The 18,043-nt window shown below is 41.8% G+C and overlaps 1 protein-coding gene across 1 annotated transcript in view; it reads left to right on the top strand.

Moving 5' to 3' along the window:
• The window catches only part of cdh19 (cadherin 19, type 2), a 67,510-nt gene extending 50,053 nt beyond the window's left edge, over positions 1–17,457 (top strand). Inside the window, exons 8-12 of the mRNA XM_036558786.1 lie at positions 2,796–2,932; positions 5,381–5,502; positions 7,955–8,072; positions 9,937–10,188; positions 16,737–17,457. Coding sequence (XP_036414679.1) covers positions 2,796–2,932; positions 5,381–5,502; positions 7,955–8,072; positions 9,937–10,188; positions 16,737–17,245 — 1,138 coding nt within the window. The 3' untranslated portion in view covers positions 17,246–17,457. The remainder of the gene's footprint in view (positions 1–2,795; positions 2,933–5,380; positions 5,503–7,954; positions 8,073–9,936; positions 10,189–16,736) is intronic.
• Positions 17,458–18,043: the final 586 nt, after the last annotated feature.

Raw genomic sequence — 18,043 nt, 5'->3', positions numbered from 1 at the left:
TTTCCTTTAAGACACTTGAATCAAAAAAATAAATAAATAAATAAATAAATATATATAAGTAGAGAAAAACACATCTGATTTTTATTAATATAGTTGTTTGACTTAGGCTTCTTATAACTAATAGTCAAAAGAATAGGCAGAGACAACTAGAAATATATTTATATATTATAAAAGCTTTCGAAAAATTCAATATTATTTACAAAGTTATTTGCTTGATGAAATCACTGATCAGGTAGCTGAGATTTGGCTACCTCAAATCATTGGTTATGCCCATAACCTTACTGTAGGCACGATACCACCTTATCAATATCGATACTAATACTGATACTTCTTCTTGAACACTACTAAGCTTTAACGCTGAACTATGCAAGTGTTTGGGGATTTGGAGACCTCTCTGGTGAAAATGTGTAACTGCACACAGTATGCAGGAGAACATTTTTTAGTGTGGGCTGTGCTTCGGCCCCCTTCCCCAAGGGGATGAATCTGACTATTAAAAGAGAATTCAGAGAGAACTCGGTCTAAACTTGGTGACGAAGCATCGTCTGAGGATGTGAGTGAATTATCTACTATAGTCATCGCATCTTCATCAGTATGATGTTGATTCTGAGATCATTTGAGGTCGAAACATCGAGCCGGACCTTCTTTTTGAGTCTGTGTGTGTGACTTTGATACATAAAGACGTACAACATGGTGTGAAAAACACTCCCTCTGACTTTTAAATGATTATTTAAGGCTTTTCAGACTGCCTCACAGCAGCTCACGCTCACCATATTTTAGCCTGTTTACATTCTCCTCATTCAGTAAATACACTTCTTTCAGGTTTATCAACAGAGTCTTACATAGTGCAGCTTTAAAAGTGAGTTATTTTTAACTGAAGCGTCTAAAAGTAGACTATCACCAGAGATGTTATAAAGGAGAGGGAGACGGTCACTGGTTGGAATATGAATAGAAAAGCTTGTAATGCTAATCACGGCGTCTGTTTGCAGAGAAAGTCTCTACCTTCAGTAAAAGAGCCAATCAGTTTGCTGGTTACGCCACAAGAAGAGAAGTGTCAACTGTATTTAACACATATTTAAAATTTGTTTTTTAAACTGTAATTTGACCTTCAGGTTGGAGTATTTTGGTCTCTCCCCATTCAGAAAGAGAGGAGTCTGGTCTTGTATGGCTGGAAATAACTGCCCAGCAGCGCTGCAAAGATGGCCGCGAAGTGAACGAACTTTAGCAATAGAACACGAGAGGGAGTGTGTTGTCGCGAAATAACATCATGGCTGTGATTTGGTCGTCGTAGATCATCACAGCCGTGATGTTATTGGCGATAACACACTCCTCGAGTGTTCTACTGCTTTTACACAACAGTTAAATAAATAAAGTAATAAATTAATAAACTGGGCCGTGAACGCGGCGTTTAATATGTTTTAATGTTCGCAGTTCCTTCACCAAATTATAGTTCCTTAACGAGCAGCTTATTGCTACGTCAGAGTAACGAGCTCCGCCCACTCGCTGCACAGCCGGTGGTTCGTTCTCCAGCTCCACACAGGACCAACTGACAGTTTGGGAATTTAGTGTAGCCTCATCTTCAGAGTCTGACCAAATCGGCTGTCGGTCAAATGTGATCTTAAAAGTGTCCATTTTCTCTTTGTGCAAAGTAAGAGGTAAAAACGTTCAAATGGCTCGAGCATCTCCTATCAAAGTCGTTGCTTAGCAACGGCGTCTCAGCGGAGTGATACAGTGTTTGTGAAAAACCGTTAGAACGCTTCTCAACCAATCAGCTTGCGTGGCCGGAACTAACTGTTGTATAGTTTCCTATAAGGACTTTGCTATCATGCTCAAACTACTTAAACACTCTGCTAACACACACAGACGACCACACAACACCACACACTGGGATTGAATACTAATTCAGGCCAGACTGGATTGGATTCTTTCTTTTTTCTCTCTAATATCCAAGATGTTTTGCTCGGCCCAATAAGCACTGGCACCAATATACCATCATCATCATCATCATCATCATCATCATCACCTGTAACCCTTTAATCCGTGGTGCCAATATCATCTCTATTTTAAAACTCACAATGCAAATGTTTATGTTGGCCTTGCCAGCTTTTTCTCACCGAGCCTTTCACAAATATTGGCACCCCTGATAAACATAAGCAAAACGGGCTGTAAAAAGCATTTTTTAAATTATATTTCTATTCTATTTTTATTATCAAAATATTAACAAAAATCTAAAGAAGTACAGTGTTTGAAAGACAAAAAAAACTAAATCATATTACAAAGTCAATATTTTTGTGTCCTACAGTTAATTTATTACTTTGTGCAGCCTTTGTGGCTCTATTTAAAACCTTTTTGAAAAGGGTTCTATGTAGCACCAAAAAGGGTTCTGCTATTGTATACAAGCTTGACATCTTAAAAATAGCAGAACCTTTTTTTTGGTGCAGAATCATATACAACACGTTCTCTATTAATCTAAAGAACCGTTTCACCATGCAGAGAGCCATTTAAGCATGCAAATGGTTCTACATAGAACTCATGGATCTAAATACTCTGCAAAAAAATGGTATCTTGTCAAGTAAAAGTATCTTAAATATAAACAATACATCTAAATCTTTAACTTATTTCTAGACATATTAACTTGTTTTAAGTCATTTTATTAAGTAATTTTATCTCACTAGGTTGGCAGATAGTTTAGCTTGTTGTAAGAAATGAGCTTGAAACCAGCAAAATGATCTTCCAGTATCTTCTTTTAGTGCGTATGTCTGCAAAGCACTGACTCTTTCTCTTTCTCTGTTTCTCAGATATTCCATATCCATGAGCAGTGACTTGAGGAAAGTTTTCCGGATTGACCCCCACAATGGGACAGTGTCAGTGGCCAAACCTTTGGACCGAGAGACAGCAGCCTGGCATAATCTCACTGTCACAGCCAAAGAAACGAGTGAGTGGCTGCAGTCTCTCTCTCTCTCTGTCTCTCTCTCTCTCTGTCTCTCTCTCTCTGTCTCTCTCTCTGACAGGGTGGGGTGATGTGGGGAGGGGTGGGGTGATGTGGGGAGTTTATGCTGTGACTGAATGCCAAACCCATTTCTCACTGTAAAGACAGCTTTGAACTCTCAGACTGCACTGCAAAAAGTGGCATCTCGTCAAGTGAAACGATCTTAAATCTAGTCAATAAATCTAATATTCCTTAATTTATGATTGTTTTAAGCTTATTATAAGATTATTTATGTGACACTGGGTTGACTAATCAGACACTCACGGATATAAAATGAACCGCAGGGTTTATTAAAAGGAGGGTTAACAGGGTTTAGACCAGACCAGGTCAAAAACCAGAGCTGCAAAACACGATACATGGGATAAGGCAAAAAAAACAAAGTAGATAAACAAGCGAGGGTCAAACCAAAGAGCCAATAAACAGGTAAACATCTGAAAAACGATGAGAAATGAAACAGAGTCATAAAAGTATAACAGCAAAACAAGAGACATACACAGATGTATACACAGGTAATCAGGTGAAAGCAATCAGTACTCAGGTGACTTGAATCTGCTAGTGGACGGTTGATTGGCTGGTGGAGTCACACGACAAACTGGGGAATCTTGGGAATTGGAGTTCGTAAAGTGGAGTCAGACTGAGAGCCGGGAGATTTTAACTTTGAGTGAGTTTAGTAAGTGAAAGTATCTCACTGTAGATAGATAATCTGTCTTATTAAACACCTCAAAACAAGTACAAGTCTAGAAATAAGTTAGTCTTATTATGAGCTTACAACAATCTTAAAATGGGGAATTTTAGATACATCGACTAGACTTAGAATCATTTCAGTTGACAAAATGCCACTTTTTGCAGTGAGGTAACCATAAACTAATACAGGGACATCTTGGCACGTGGAACTGTCTTAAATCTGGTCGATATATCTAAACTTTTGTGTTTTAAGATTGTTATTATAAGATTAACTTATTTGTAGACGTTGTTACTCGCTGTGTGTGGTTTTAGTACGTCAAAATTTGTCAGATAATTGGGCTTGTTTCAGGCACTTTTCTTACAACAAGCTAATTTATCCTCCAACATAGTGAGATAAGTAGACTTATTAAAATCGTGTTCGGTTTTGTTTTGACTGTGTGCTGCAATGTGCAAACCTACAGTTCCTCACAAGACATCAGAGGCTACAATTAAGAAGAAACATTATGCTCATTGACTGTATATAAGATATATGATATCTATACTCTCACTGAATATATTATGTGACTTATATAGATATGCTCATTGACTGTATTCATGATACATATCGCTGTCAGAACAAAACCTTCTATCTCCATTTTTGTAGTTTTTCAGTTTTTGACGTATAAAATGTTGCCCTTTACATTGTGTGTAAATTTCATAATGAATGGACCAAAAGAAACGACCCAAAATGACTTGGACAAAATGTCTGGTTCCATTGACTGACATTAAAGGTAAAGTATGTTTCTTCCTTCTTCTGTAAAGTTACTATTTTTGGAGATCTGAGGTTTTGTTCCGACAGCAGCGATATGAAAAACACTTTTCTTGACTATATATATGGTATATATGATATAGACACTCATTGACTGCATATATATGATATGAGATAAACACTCATTTACTGCATATATGATATATATATATCCATCCATCCATCCATCATCTAAACCGCATATCCTTCTGGGTTGTGGTGGGGTGCTGGAGCCTATCCCAGCTATCCCAGACAGGTCGCCAGTCCATCGCAGATATTATATATATATATATATATATATATATATATATATATATATATATGCTCATTATTGGTAATTGGTATATATAATATATACACGCATTCACTGTATATATGGTATAGGTGACTTATACACTTGTTGACTGTATATGTGATATATATGATATGATATGATGATATGTACACACGTTGGTGATAAACCGTTCTCTCTGTGGAAATCGCATGAATTTCATTCATTACGGGTTACATGAAACTTCCATTCACACAATGAAAATCCAGTTATTGAATTATTGAAAGCAATAATTTTATTGATTCTAATAATTCTAATGAACACTACTTTGTCGATTCATATAGCCATAACAAAATGCACTGCTTTATAAATGGGAGAAAAAGCCTTAAAGACAAATGTTATTAACTATACAAAAGAATGCAGTTAATTAATTTAATCATTTTATATCTGTATGAATAACATCATTACATTTAAATGGTATAGCAAAATGGCAGAAATAACTCTTTGGGCTCAAACATTTGTTTATGTTTTTAAATGTGATATAGTATTGATTTATTGATCAGGAAGACCATATTTTTACATCTGTAACATGAATTAATGCACCCTGGTTACAAATAAATCTCTGTCTGCCATATTTATTTATATATTTCAGAGGAAAATCAACTCTCCTCTACAGTGTCTGTGGCCATCAAAGTCCTGGACATCAATGACAACATACCGACTCTGTCCCAGGACTACCAGCCCTATGTGTGTGAGGGCACACAGGCTGGAGAGGTGAGGTTTAGTATCACACTCACACACACACACCCACCCACACACACCCACACACCCAACGTTCTAACGTTATTGGAAGAGCACACAGGGGACAGACTCGTAGAAGTGCAGGTTTTCTGCTGTTTTAAGAGAAGTCTGTGTGAGTATCCAGTGGATTTTCCACTCAGACCTGCACGCAGTCAAGCCCTGCACTTCTGAGGAGCTGCTTCACTCAATAGGCCACAATTTGGCAGCACAGAAAAGCAAAGCCAAGGATGAATGGCCACTGCGGGGGGGATGGAGTCCAACACCGGCCCACTCGGCTGTGAGCTCCGAGAAGCACTGCGAAAAGGTTGTTCGTACTTTGTCAGGCTAAGCCCCGCGGGTTCGGCCGGCGAGAGCTGTAGACTTCACTTAAGCCTCCGTCTCCCAATTTATATTCTAGGTGTTACTAGAACGCAGCGCGGCAGACCTTGTCTTCAAGCTGCAAATGATCAATTAGGGCAGACCTGGAGGACGGGGCGTGGGCTGGGGTTCAGGATCAATAGCATGCATGCACCCCTGGCAGGGATCTCGCCGCGTTTATCTCACGATCGGCTTGTTCTGCGCTAGCCGTGTGGATAAAGGTGGAAGATCCATATCATATCAAGGTCAAGATAAACAATACAGTCTCAGGCTAAAGCTTACATGTGTACACATTTGTGCATGGAGATAAATGCTGATGAACCTCGGTTGGCAGTGAGATTCTTTTGATAAAGCAGTACCGTTCGCTCCCCAAGCTTTCAGCTACGGTCTGCCATATGTTTTCTTTAACCTCTGCCGTTTTATAGTCAACATGGTGCTTGTTGTATGAGCTTTTGTGCTCCGCCAAACTCTGCTGCTATCAAGAAGCACATTTGCTTTGACTGCAACCCTGACAACAGAGTTCTGACTGTTCGCCTGATTTTAGTGCTTATGCACAATTGAGAACACTGGGTCTCGTTCATCGACCGTTCTTAAGAAGAAATTTCTTCTTAAACTCACTTACGCAGTTCTGTAGAAGACTCTGACTCACCAGTGTTCTCTATGTGGGATTTGTTCTTAGGTAAGAACAGAATCTACTCACTCAAGAGCACAAAGGTGAGAAGAGTTCTGCGCTTTAAGAACACGTCATGAATCTGACGGAGACTTTTTCTTAGGATCTTCCTCAAGAACACACTTAAGAACAAACTTAGGAAGATACTGGAGAATGAGGCCCAATAAGGCTACAGTTAAACATTTTACACAGTGTCACCGACATTTATAATGTACTCCTTTTTTCATATTTGAAAATTAAACTTTGGATAGACTGGCTTGACAAACAACTCAGACTCACACCCCAATGACTCAGACTCTCATCCCAAAGACTCAGACTCGCACCCCAATGACTCAGACTCTCATCCCAAAGACTCAGACTCGCACCCCAATGACTCAGACTCTCATCCCAAAGACTCAGACTCGCACCCCAAAGACTCGAGACCCGGCTCAGACTCTCAGCTCGAAGACTCAGATTCTCATCCCAAAGACTCAGACTCGCACCCCAAAGACTCGAGACCCGGCTCAGACTCTCAGCTCAAAGACTCAGACTCTCATCCCAAAGACTCAGACTCGCACCCCAATGACTCAGGCTCTCACCCCAAAGACTCAGACTCACACCCTAAAGACTCGAGACTCGGTTCAGACTAACGCTCCACAGACTCAGACTTTCAGCCCGAAGACTCAGACCGGCACCCCAAATACTCAGACTCGCACCCCAAAGACTCAGACTTGCACCCCAAAGACTCGAGACTTGCCTCAGACTTGCAGCCCAAAGACTCAGACTTGCACCCCAAAGACTTGAGACTTGACTCAGATTTGCACCCCAAAGACTTAGACTCACACTTCAAAGACCCAAGACTCAACTCAGACTCACACCAAAAAGACTCGAGACTCGACTTAGACTCACACCCCAAAGACCTGAGTCTCGACCCAGACTCACACCACAAAGACTCATGATTTGACTCAGACTCACACCCCAAAGACCTGAGACTCGACTCAGACTCGCACCACAAAGACTCATGATTTGACTCAGACTCACACCCCAAAGACCTGAGACTCGACTCAGACTCGCACCACAAAGACTCATGATTTGACTCAGACTCACACCCCAAAGACCTGAGACTCGACTCAGACTCGCACCACAAAGACTCGTGATTTGACTCAGACTCACACCCCAAAGACCTGAGACTCGACTCAGACTCGCACCACAAAGACTCGTGATTTGACTCAGACTCACACCCCAAAGACCTGAGACTCGACTCAGACTCGCACCACAAAGACTCATGATTTGACTCAGACTCACACCCCAGAAACCCGAGACTCGACTCAGACTCGCACCCCAAAGACTTGAAACAGACTTGAATAAAGTAACCTGAACATCGCTGGTTTGCAGTAACACATTTGTTTCTTTGTGAAGCTCATCCAGATGATCAGTGCTGTGGACGCAGACAACCCAATGGAAGGCCATCACTTTTATTTCTCTATGGTGCCAGATAAACACATCAACCCCAACTTCACCATCAGGGACAACCAAGGTGCGGTACATCATGAAAATAAAACAAACAAAATCATATCATATGATGTTGATATGTAAGGTAACTCAATTATGTTGTAAAGTAAATGAATATATTACACATGTATAAACATCCTATTCAAAGTGCACTGCAGGTCATTAAAGTGTTTGTTGTCCAACCTTGCTTCTTTAGTTTCTCAGCTAATGCAAACTAATGCAGCTAATATGTAGTAATAAAACCCAATTACTATCATGGAAACTGCTTCGCTCAGTGATCACAGACTCAAATCAAACTGTGTCTCTTGTTAAGCACAACTTTTTGTTATATGTTCTGACATATTTATTTATTTCTAGACATGCATAAATGTATATCACATAGCTTAAAAAGTAGTAGTATCTTAAGCCTGAATCGTGTTGGCTATTTGTACAGCATATCACACAGTGATAGAAATAAAATAAGCAAGTCTGTTTGTGATTACTTTACAGATCAAGATATACTATATAGACAAAAGTATTGGGACACTCCTCTTAATTATTGAGCTCAGGTGTTTGAGCCACACCCATTGCTAAAAGGTGTACAACATTAAGCACACAGCCTTTCAGTCTCGATAGGCAAACACTGGCAGTAGAGGGTCGTACTGAAGAGCTCAGTGACTGTAAACATGGCTCTGTCATAGGATGCCGCCTCTGCCACAGTCAGTTTGTGAAACTTCTGTCGTGCTAGATCTGCCCCAGACAACTGTAAGTGCTATCATTGTGAAAACGAAGCATCTAGGAGCAGCAACAGCTCAGCCACAAAGCGCTAAACTCACAGAGTGGAGCCACCGAGTGCTGAAGCGCAGAGTGTCTATCCTCTGTTGAATCATCACTAAAGATTTTCAAATTGGCCCTGGAAGCAACATCAGCAAAAGAACTGCACATTAGGAGCTTCACAAGATTGGTTTCCATGGCTGAGCAGCTGCACACAAGCCTTACATCACCAAGCACAATGCCAAGTGTCGGATGGAGTGGTGTAAAGCGCCACCACTGGACTCTGGAGCAGTGGAAACGTGTTCTGTGGAGTGACCAATCAGCTTCTCTATCTGTCAGTCTGATGGACGAGTCTGGGTTTGGTGAATGCCAGGAGAACGTTACCTGCCTGACTGCACTGTGCCAGCTGTACAGTTTGGTGGAGGAGGGATGATGATATGGGGCTGTTTTTCAGGGGTTGGTCTAGAACCCTTAGTTCCAGTGAAGGGAAATCTTAATGCTTCAGCACCAAGACATTTAGAGAATTCCACACTTCCAACATTGTGGGAACAGTTTGGCGAAGAACCTTTCTTGTTCCAGCATGACTGAGCCCCAGTGCACAAAGCAGCTCCATAAAGGCCTGACTGGGTGAGTTTGGTGTGGAAGAACTTGACTGGCCCTCACAGAGCCCTGACCTCAACCCCATCACACACCTTTGGGATGAACTAGAATGGAGATTGGACCAGACCCTCTCGCCCAACATCAGTGTCTGACCTCACAAATGCTTTTCTGGATGAATGGACACAAATTCCCACAGACTCTCTCCAACATCTTGTAGAAGCTTCCCAGAAGAGTGGAAGCTGTTAGAGCTGCAAAGGGGGACCAACTCCATATTGATGCCTATGGATTTAGAATGGGATTCATAAAAGCTCCTGTAGGTGTGATGTGGAGGTGTCCCAATACTTTTGTCCATGTAGTGTATATACTGGCGTAGACATTATGCTAACAGGCAGCTATAAGCTTCCATTACATATTAGTTTCTTTAGCCTCCAACACAAAACAAAAAAAGCAAATGTGTCTTGGCTACTGACTATTGACAACATGTGCAGAGGAAGATCATGTAAACAAACCATCACTTTAACTACTTTTTCTCACAGACAACACAGCGAGCATCCTGACGCGTCGTAGCACGTTTACCCGTCGCGACCGGGTGCTGTATCATCTCCCTGTGGTCATAATGGACAGCGGCTCTCCTGCCCTGTCCAGCACCAGCACCCTCACCATCAGCGTGTGTGCCTGCCAGCCTGCAGGACACTGCCCATCAGGAGGAGTTGAGGCACTGGCCCTTTCTATGGGCCTCAGCACACAGACCCTACTGGGCCTGTCTGTGTGTCTCATCATGCTCATAGGTGAGGAATTATGGGTAATGTAGTCCATTGCAAGCAGTATTGGCCTGTCGTAGACCTCTGAGGTTGTGCATCCTTTTGTAGCTATCAACATGTCCAGCCGTTGTTGTATATGGGAAAAAATAAACTGCCTCTATTGCAGTGGTTCCTAACCCTGGTCCTGGAGGACCCCCTGCCCTGAACATTATAATGGGGTTCCTGCTCCCAACACATCTGATCCAATTAATCAGCTAATTAACAAGCTCTTCATGAGTTGAAGTGGGTGCGTTTGGGCAGGAAAACACAAAAATGTGCAGGGCAGGTGGTCCTCCAGGTCCAGGGTGGGGAACCACTGCTCCGTTGCATGCTGTGGTAAACAAAAATGCACCAAAGCTAATCATTTTTATTCTACATACATTGTTCTCCAGTTATTACTGGATCCTCTGAGTTGTGAGGTTCTGTAAGAAGTTGAAATATGAATATTGCTAATATTGCATTTAATTTATGTCACTAAGATACACGAAAGTACTACTATAACTATATACAACTTCAGCACCAGCTACTCAAATTGTAGCCCAGTACTGCCTGAGCCAGTTAAAGGGCCTAAAACGAGAGTTTACTGTGTTATTTATCGTGTTACGCTGTATTCTGTAGTGCAGCATTATCTCCCTCAGCCTCACTGGTTTGAAAGGATTTTATATTATTTTTATGATTTGATTCATCAATGTACGAAAACAAAAATACCCAGCAGGAAGTATATAAATTCATCATAAAACCATTGGAAATCCCAGTGGTGTCAACCAATCCTGACTGCTAGCTTAGCCACTGATCTGTCAGCTAATATATACAACCAGGCTAATATAAGTGTAGCTCTTACCTTTATCACTGAAAAGAGCAGTGATTCTATCTTTATTCAGTGCAAAATGGATGTCAGAGACCCTTTTTTACCATTTCAGTCAGAGAAAAGAAACCAAACTGTGTTAAGATATCAAGATAAGCGGACAGCCACGTTGCTAATGCAGTAGTTTATATTAAGTAAACTATTAAAAAAACATAAAGTCTACAAAAGCTTGTTGTTTTTATCATTTTATCAGTGCACCTCAGCCACTAAAGGGAGGATGCCAGTAAATTATATATATATATATATATATATATATATATATATATATATATATATATATATATATTATGTACAACGCCTTCCACAAATATTTGCACCTTGATACGCATGAGCAAAATAGGGCTGTAAAACATTATTTTGCTTATTCTTTTGATCTTCTATTTAAAATATCACTAGAAAGCTAACCTTTATTTGAAGTACAACGACTGAAAAAAAACCTAAAAAATCTAGAAAATCCTCCTGAAATAAATATTTCTCTCAAATCGATTTATGCCACAATTGTTGACACCCCTAAAATTTTTTATAAGGGAAATTTAAAATTCTCATTCAGATTTTCTCTTTTAAAGTTCAGCTCACGGAAGGAAAGTTAAATGGTCCGTGATGACTTCCTGTTTCACTGGGGTATAAATATCAGCTGACACACAGGCCAAATTCCCTCAGTTATCCATCACTATGAGAAAGACCAGAAAATACAGCAATGATGTGTTGAATTGAATAAAATCAGGAAATGGCAACGAGAAAATAGCTAAGAAGTTTAAAGCAGCTGGAGATGTTAAGAATCTGCAGGGAAGAGGACGAATGTCTTTACTGACCCCATGCTCAGTGAAGAGGATGGTTCAATTGGACAAAGAATCTCCAAGGATCACAGCTGGAGAACTGCAGACGTTAGTTAGGTCTTGGGGTCAGAGTGTGTCCCAAACTACAGTCAGATAAAACCTACAAAACCTACAGAACCACAAGTTGTTTGGGATTGTTTCTAGAAGAAAGTCTGCAGTGCCAGATGTTAATGTAACTTTCAGTGGGACCGTGTTCTGTGATGAGATGACCAACACAGAACTTTTTGGCAGCATACCCCAGAGGTGGTGTAAGGGTCCAGCCTGTGCCGCCGGCCGCCAGCAGAGGGCGACAGTGACAAGGTGCCACAAGTTCAGGGAACTCTAATTCCCAGAAGACCTCGGACTGATTAGGCCCAACCTGGCACACCTGTGGACTCCTCTATTTAAGGCTGTGGCAAACAGCAGCACTTTGTCACACCTTTGTAGAAGGGTGACCGGTAGGGTACTTAGCCCAGGTGGGTATTTAGGTATTTAGAGGAAAGGAAAAAGAAAAGAGGGCTGAAAAAAAGAGAGATGTTGCCCCAAAACAACAGAAAGAGGAAAAAGGGGGCTAAAAGGGAATAAATTGCCCCAAAACTACTTAAAAGCCAAAAACAAGGCTTAAACAAGAAACGGCTGCAAGCCAAACAAAAAGTGTTTGTTCCACAAAGTTTCACAAACAGGTGAAACATAAAGCTGATCTTCCTCTCCAAATTACAGAGGAAGTGTTTTTTGCTTTCTGATTATTTTTTATTTTACTTTTCTATCTCGGCCTTTGTTTGAGCGCTGCTTTCAGCGTCCCCTTTGTCTGCCCTTTCCCGCCATTTTTTCCTCGGACCACCTTTAGTACATTGACGGTTTGAGCCTGGCTCTGAGCCACCTCATCCCAATGCGCAGAATCACTCCATTCACACTCCATCACCTCATTAACTCACTGCACTTGTGTTCCGCCTCCATGCCATCCCGTAACGGGTGGGTTTAGTATAGACACAAAGATGGCCATGCAGACAAGTTCCTCCTCCTCTCTGTGAAGCATGGTGGTGGATCTTTGATGTCATGGGACGGTTTTTCTTCCAAAGACCCTGGACTACTTGTTTGGATCACAGATTCTATGAAGTACCAGCTGATATGAAATCAGAACCTGACTGCCTCAGCCAGGAAGCTTTAACTGAGCTGCGTTTGGATTTTCCAGCAAGACGATGATCCAAAGCACATCTCAAAATCAACACAAAAATAATTCACTGACCATAGAATCAAGGTTTTGCCATGGCCACCCCAGCCCCCCTGACCTACCCCATAGAAAACCTATGGGATGAAGAGCTGAAGAGGAGAGTCCACAGTGCGGACCTCAGAATCGGAAGGATCTGGAGAGGTTCTGTGTGGAGGAACGGTCTCAGATCCTGTTCTCAAGTCTCATTAAGTGTCAGAGGAGAAAACTCAGAGCTGTTATCTTTGCAAAAGGAGGCGCATAAAGGATTAAAGAGGGGCCAACAATTGAGGCACACACAGATTTAAAATATCATTTATTTCATGGGAGATTTAGTTTTTTCCAATCACTGTATCTCAAATGATGGTTAGAGTTTTATTAATATTTTGAATCAAAGTTGAAAAGGATCAGCAATAAAGAGTTTTATTACAGTCCATTTTGCTCATGTTTACTAGCGGTGCCAATAATGTAATACCTTAAATATGTAGCAATATTTCGACTGCTTAATGACCTTGTAATTCAAATAACACAATCATATTCGGGAGGACAAAACATATCAGCTTTAGCCACAGATTGCAATATGAGCGCTATGTGAATATGTTCCCACAGACAGCACCAGCCAAGCTCCAGCGCTGGTCAGGATGTTAATGACAAGGTACAAAAATATGGCACGTCCTCAGAGGTCTATATGGGGGTTTCTCAGTTCTATGACAAGAACCTGTGGAGATGCATGTGAACAGAACTAAACAAAATAGGGAAAATTACAAAGTGCTCTTTTTCAACAGAGAGCTTGTGACAGTGCAAGCTAATTCGGTTCCTCTTCACATCAAGCAGGCAAGTATAAACAGAGTGGATATTTCACCAGCTAATCCATCCTCATCCTCGAGTGTACTCACAGCGTGGTCCTAACATGGATTCAATGATGCTGAATGACTGCTTCATAATAATGATGCTATTTCCTGAAGTGTGTACAAGTGAGAACAACAGTACAATATTCAAACAACACTGATCATCACGTTATTATAATTACATGCATAAAAGAAATGCATTTTACAATGATCAGGCATAACATCATGACCACCTCCTTGTTTCTACGCTCGTTGTCCATTTTATCAGCTCCACTTACTATATAGGTGCACTTTGTAGTTCTACAGTTACAGACTGTAGTCCATCTGTTTCTCTGATACTTTGTTACCCTGTTCTTCAGTGGTTAGGACCCCCATGGACCCTCACAGAGCAGGTACTATTTGGGTGGTGGGTCATTCTCAGCACTGCAGTAACACTGACGTGGTGGTTGTTTGTTAGTGTGTGTTGCGCTGGTGCGAGTGGATCAGACACAGCGGTGCTGCTGGAGTTTTTAAACACCTCAGTGTCACTGCTGGACTGAGAATAGTCCACCAACCAAAAATATACAGCCAACAGCGTCCTGTGGGCAGCGTCCTGTGACCACTGATGAATGACCAACACAAACTGTGCAGCAGCAGATGAGCTATCGTCTCTGACTTTACATCTACAAGGTGGACCGACAAGGTAGGAGTGTCTAATAGAGTGGACAGTGAGTGGACACAGTGTTTAAACACTCCAGCAGTACTGCTGTGTCTGATCCACTCAGACCAGCGCAACACACACTAACACACCACCACCACGTCAGTGTTACTGCAGTGCTGAGAATAATCCACCATCCAAATAGTACCTGCTCTGTGAGGGTCCATGGGGGTCCTGACCACTGAAGAACAGGGTAAAAGGGGGCTAACAAAGTATGCAGAGAAACAGATGGACTACAGTCTGTAACTGTGGTCATGATGTTATTCCTGATCGGTGTGTGTGCTATTTTTATTAAATGAAAACGTTAATAAAATATATTGTACAGTTTGAGACAAGGAGAATGATGAGCTGTAATCTGTGAGTGATTTTAGTTTCTAAAGGGGTTTTTGACCCTCTGCTTTGCACAGTTCTGTGTTTTTTTTCATGTCTGATCCAGCTGATCAAGTAATTATCAAATCTTTCATCATTAAACGCTTGAACTGTGCTGGTCCAATGGGAAACGTAGCGCTTTGCAGGGCCGCAGGTCATCAGCACTGAGTTTCAGAACACCTGCTCCACGATGACTGAAATGGAAGTTGTTGTTGGGTGAAAAACATCTAATAAATCTAATAAGTTCACCACTCATTCAACCACATATGGTTGAATGATTAACGCAGGTCTAACACTGCTCACACAGATTTCCCCTCACCTCAAACGGAGTGGTTAATTCAGTGCTGGACCTCGTCTGGGGGTCCCTCTTCTAAACCACAACTCCATCCTCTGCCAAAGTAGCATTAAACTTTCATCCTTAATTCTTCTTCAGATCATCTGCTGTTGATCATGTTCATCCAGCAGTTCTTCCATTATACTGTTAAAAAGTCTCACCTTAGGGTTTAGCTTTTCTACATAGTGAGGAAACCAGGGAGGTGGGGGGTTGGGGGGGCGGGGGGCTGAGGGGGCTGCAGCACTCCCTGATTTCAAGATTGCAACTGCTAAAAATAATAATAAAACATTCTGAACTTTGTTATAATCTGAACGTAGTAAAGACCCAGGTGTGCTTGTTTTGGAGCAGTGTTCATATTTTTATATAAGGCAAAAATAAAAAATAACTGGCTCAGTATCCAGTTTCTGTTTGGTACTTTAAGTCTTTGGGCGTGAAATGGTTAAATCACTACTGCGGCAGTCGGAGGCGGGTAGGCATGTTTACATCAGATGTAGGAATAAGTTAAATTTATCGCTTAAATTTTTATTTTGGTCAGAGTGCAGCTTTAAATAATCTCAAATAAACATGCACAAGACTTCATAACACTGAATGACACACTGTTATCTACACTCGTATGCAAATGTTTGGGCAGCCCTGGTCAACTTTCCCTCTACATAGAACACACCTCTGCACATTTTAATACACAATTACTGCAATTTGCTGATTTTTATCATATTGAGGAAAAAATAAATAACGTTACATTTTATGCTTTTTCCCAATATGTTATAAATGTATAGCAAACAAATAGAAATTGTGCACAAAAATTTACAGATAAAATCCCACATTTTAAGGGCAGCACAGTGGAGCAGTGGGTAGCGCTGTCGCCTCACAGCAAAAAGGGCCTGGGTTCGATTCCTGGCCAGGTGACCAGGGTCATTTCTGTGTGGAGTTTGCCTGTTCTCCCCTTGTCTGTGTGGGTTTCCTCCAGGTACTCCGGTTTCCTCCCACAGTCCAAAAACATGCAGTCAGGCTGATTGGACATGCTGAATTGCCCCTAGGTGTGAGTGTGTGTGTGTGTGTGTGAATGTGTACGTCTGTCTGTCTGCCCTGCGATGGACTGGCGACCTGTCCAGGGTGTATCCTGCCTTCCACCCAATGACGGCTGGGATAGGCTCCAGCACCCCACCGCGACCCAGAAGGATAAGCGGTTTAGATGATGTATGTATGTATGTATGTATGTATGTATGTATGTATCCCACATTTAAGTTCGTTCCACGTAGAGGACGTGTCTTATCTTGATGTCTGGGCTGATCATCAACATTTAGTGTAAGGTTAAAAAAAATCAGTGAATGACCACTTCAAGCTCTAAAAATGTTGATCTGTATTAAAGAAGCATGTCTGTCCATCTGTTCCATCTCGCAGTGCTGTCCTTACTAATGCTCGCAGTGTGGAGACACAGGAAGCTGGCGCAGCAGAAGCTGGCTGCCCAGGAGCTGGACACAGAGGAGTATCATGAGAAAGTTGTACACTACGCCGAGGTCAACGCTGGTCAGGATGTAGCCGTCTCCTCCAGCCAGCCGGTCCCGCTGAGGCCCCACCCGCGGCGCCGCGAGCGCAGACTCCGCAGGGAGGAAGTGACCGCCAGCATTCGCATGTCCCTCCGACACTCGCATATCATCGGGCCCGAGGACGAGGTCTTCCGGCAGTTCATCATGGACCGGCTGGCCGAGGCCGACGAGGACCCCTACGTGCCGCCGTTTGACTGCCTGCGTACGTACGCCTTCGAGGGGACGGGGTCACTCACTGGCTCCCTGAGCTCACTGGAATCCTCGACGTTTGACCCCTGTGTGGATCGACCCCATGACAGCGGGCAGCGTTTCATGAGACTGACTCCGTGGCAAGGAGCTGGAGAGGATGAGACGTCGTTCTGAACTGAGGAGAAATCATTTACAGTGTATTAGTGGCACCTGCCTGCTACCTGGCCATTTTATCAGAAACACCTGCTATACAGGGTGTACAATTCATCAGCCACATTGTGCTTCATTCCATCAACAGTAGCGGACCCCTGGTAATGGACCACCATGCTAGTGTGTGTTGTGCTGGTATGAGTGTATCATAGTGTTGATGGGCTCTTTTTTCTAAATAGCACCAAAAAGGGTTCTATTGTTACAGGCTTGACATTAGAACAATTCTTCCATTATATATATATATATATATATATATATAATATATATATATATATATATAGAACCATGAACACTCAAAGAACCCTTGAACACAGATGGGGAATGTGTTTTATAGGGCTCTATATATCACCAAAAAATGTTGTTCTATTGTTACAGGCTTGATATTGTAACAATAGAAGAATGCTTTTGGTGCTGTATAGAACCATCTTCAAAAAGGTTTCATATAGAACCATCTACAGCATGTTTTGCATCATTAAATGGTCCTTCAGACTGATGGAGAACGTGCTGTAGATGGTTTTATATAAAACCTTCTTAAAAATGGTTCTATATAGCACCAAAAAGGGTTCTATTGATCTGATGTCAAGCCTGTAACAACAGAAGAACCCTTTTTGGTGTTATATAGAGCCCTATAAAACACATTCCCCATCTGTGTTCAAGGGTTCTTTGAGTGTTCATGGTTCTATATAGAGTGCAGTGTGCTATTCTCTTACTAAAGCTTAGGTTTGGATCAATTTTATATGTTGTTTGTATTAAATGCCATGA

This window comes from Colossoma macropomum, unplaced genomic scaffold (assembly GCF_904425465.1).
Source record: "Colossoma macropomum unplaced genomic scaffold, Colossoma_macropomum, whole genome shotgun sequence".
Classification (NCBI taxonomy): Eukaryota; Metazoa; Chordata; class Actinopteri; order Characiformes; family Serrasalmidae; genus Colossoma; species Colossoma macropomum.
This window is presented reverse-complemented; position numbering and strand designations above follow the sequence as displayed.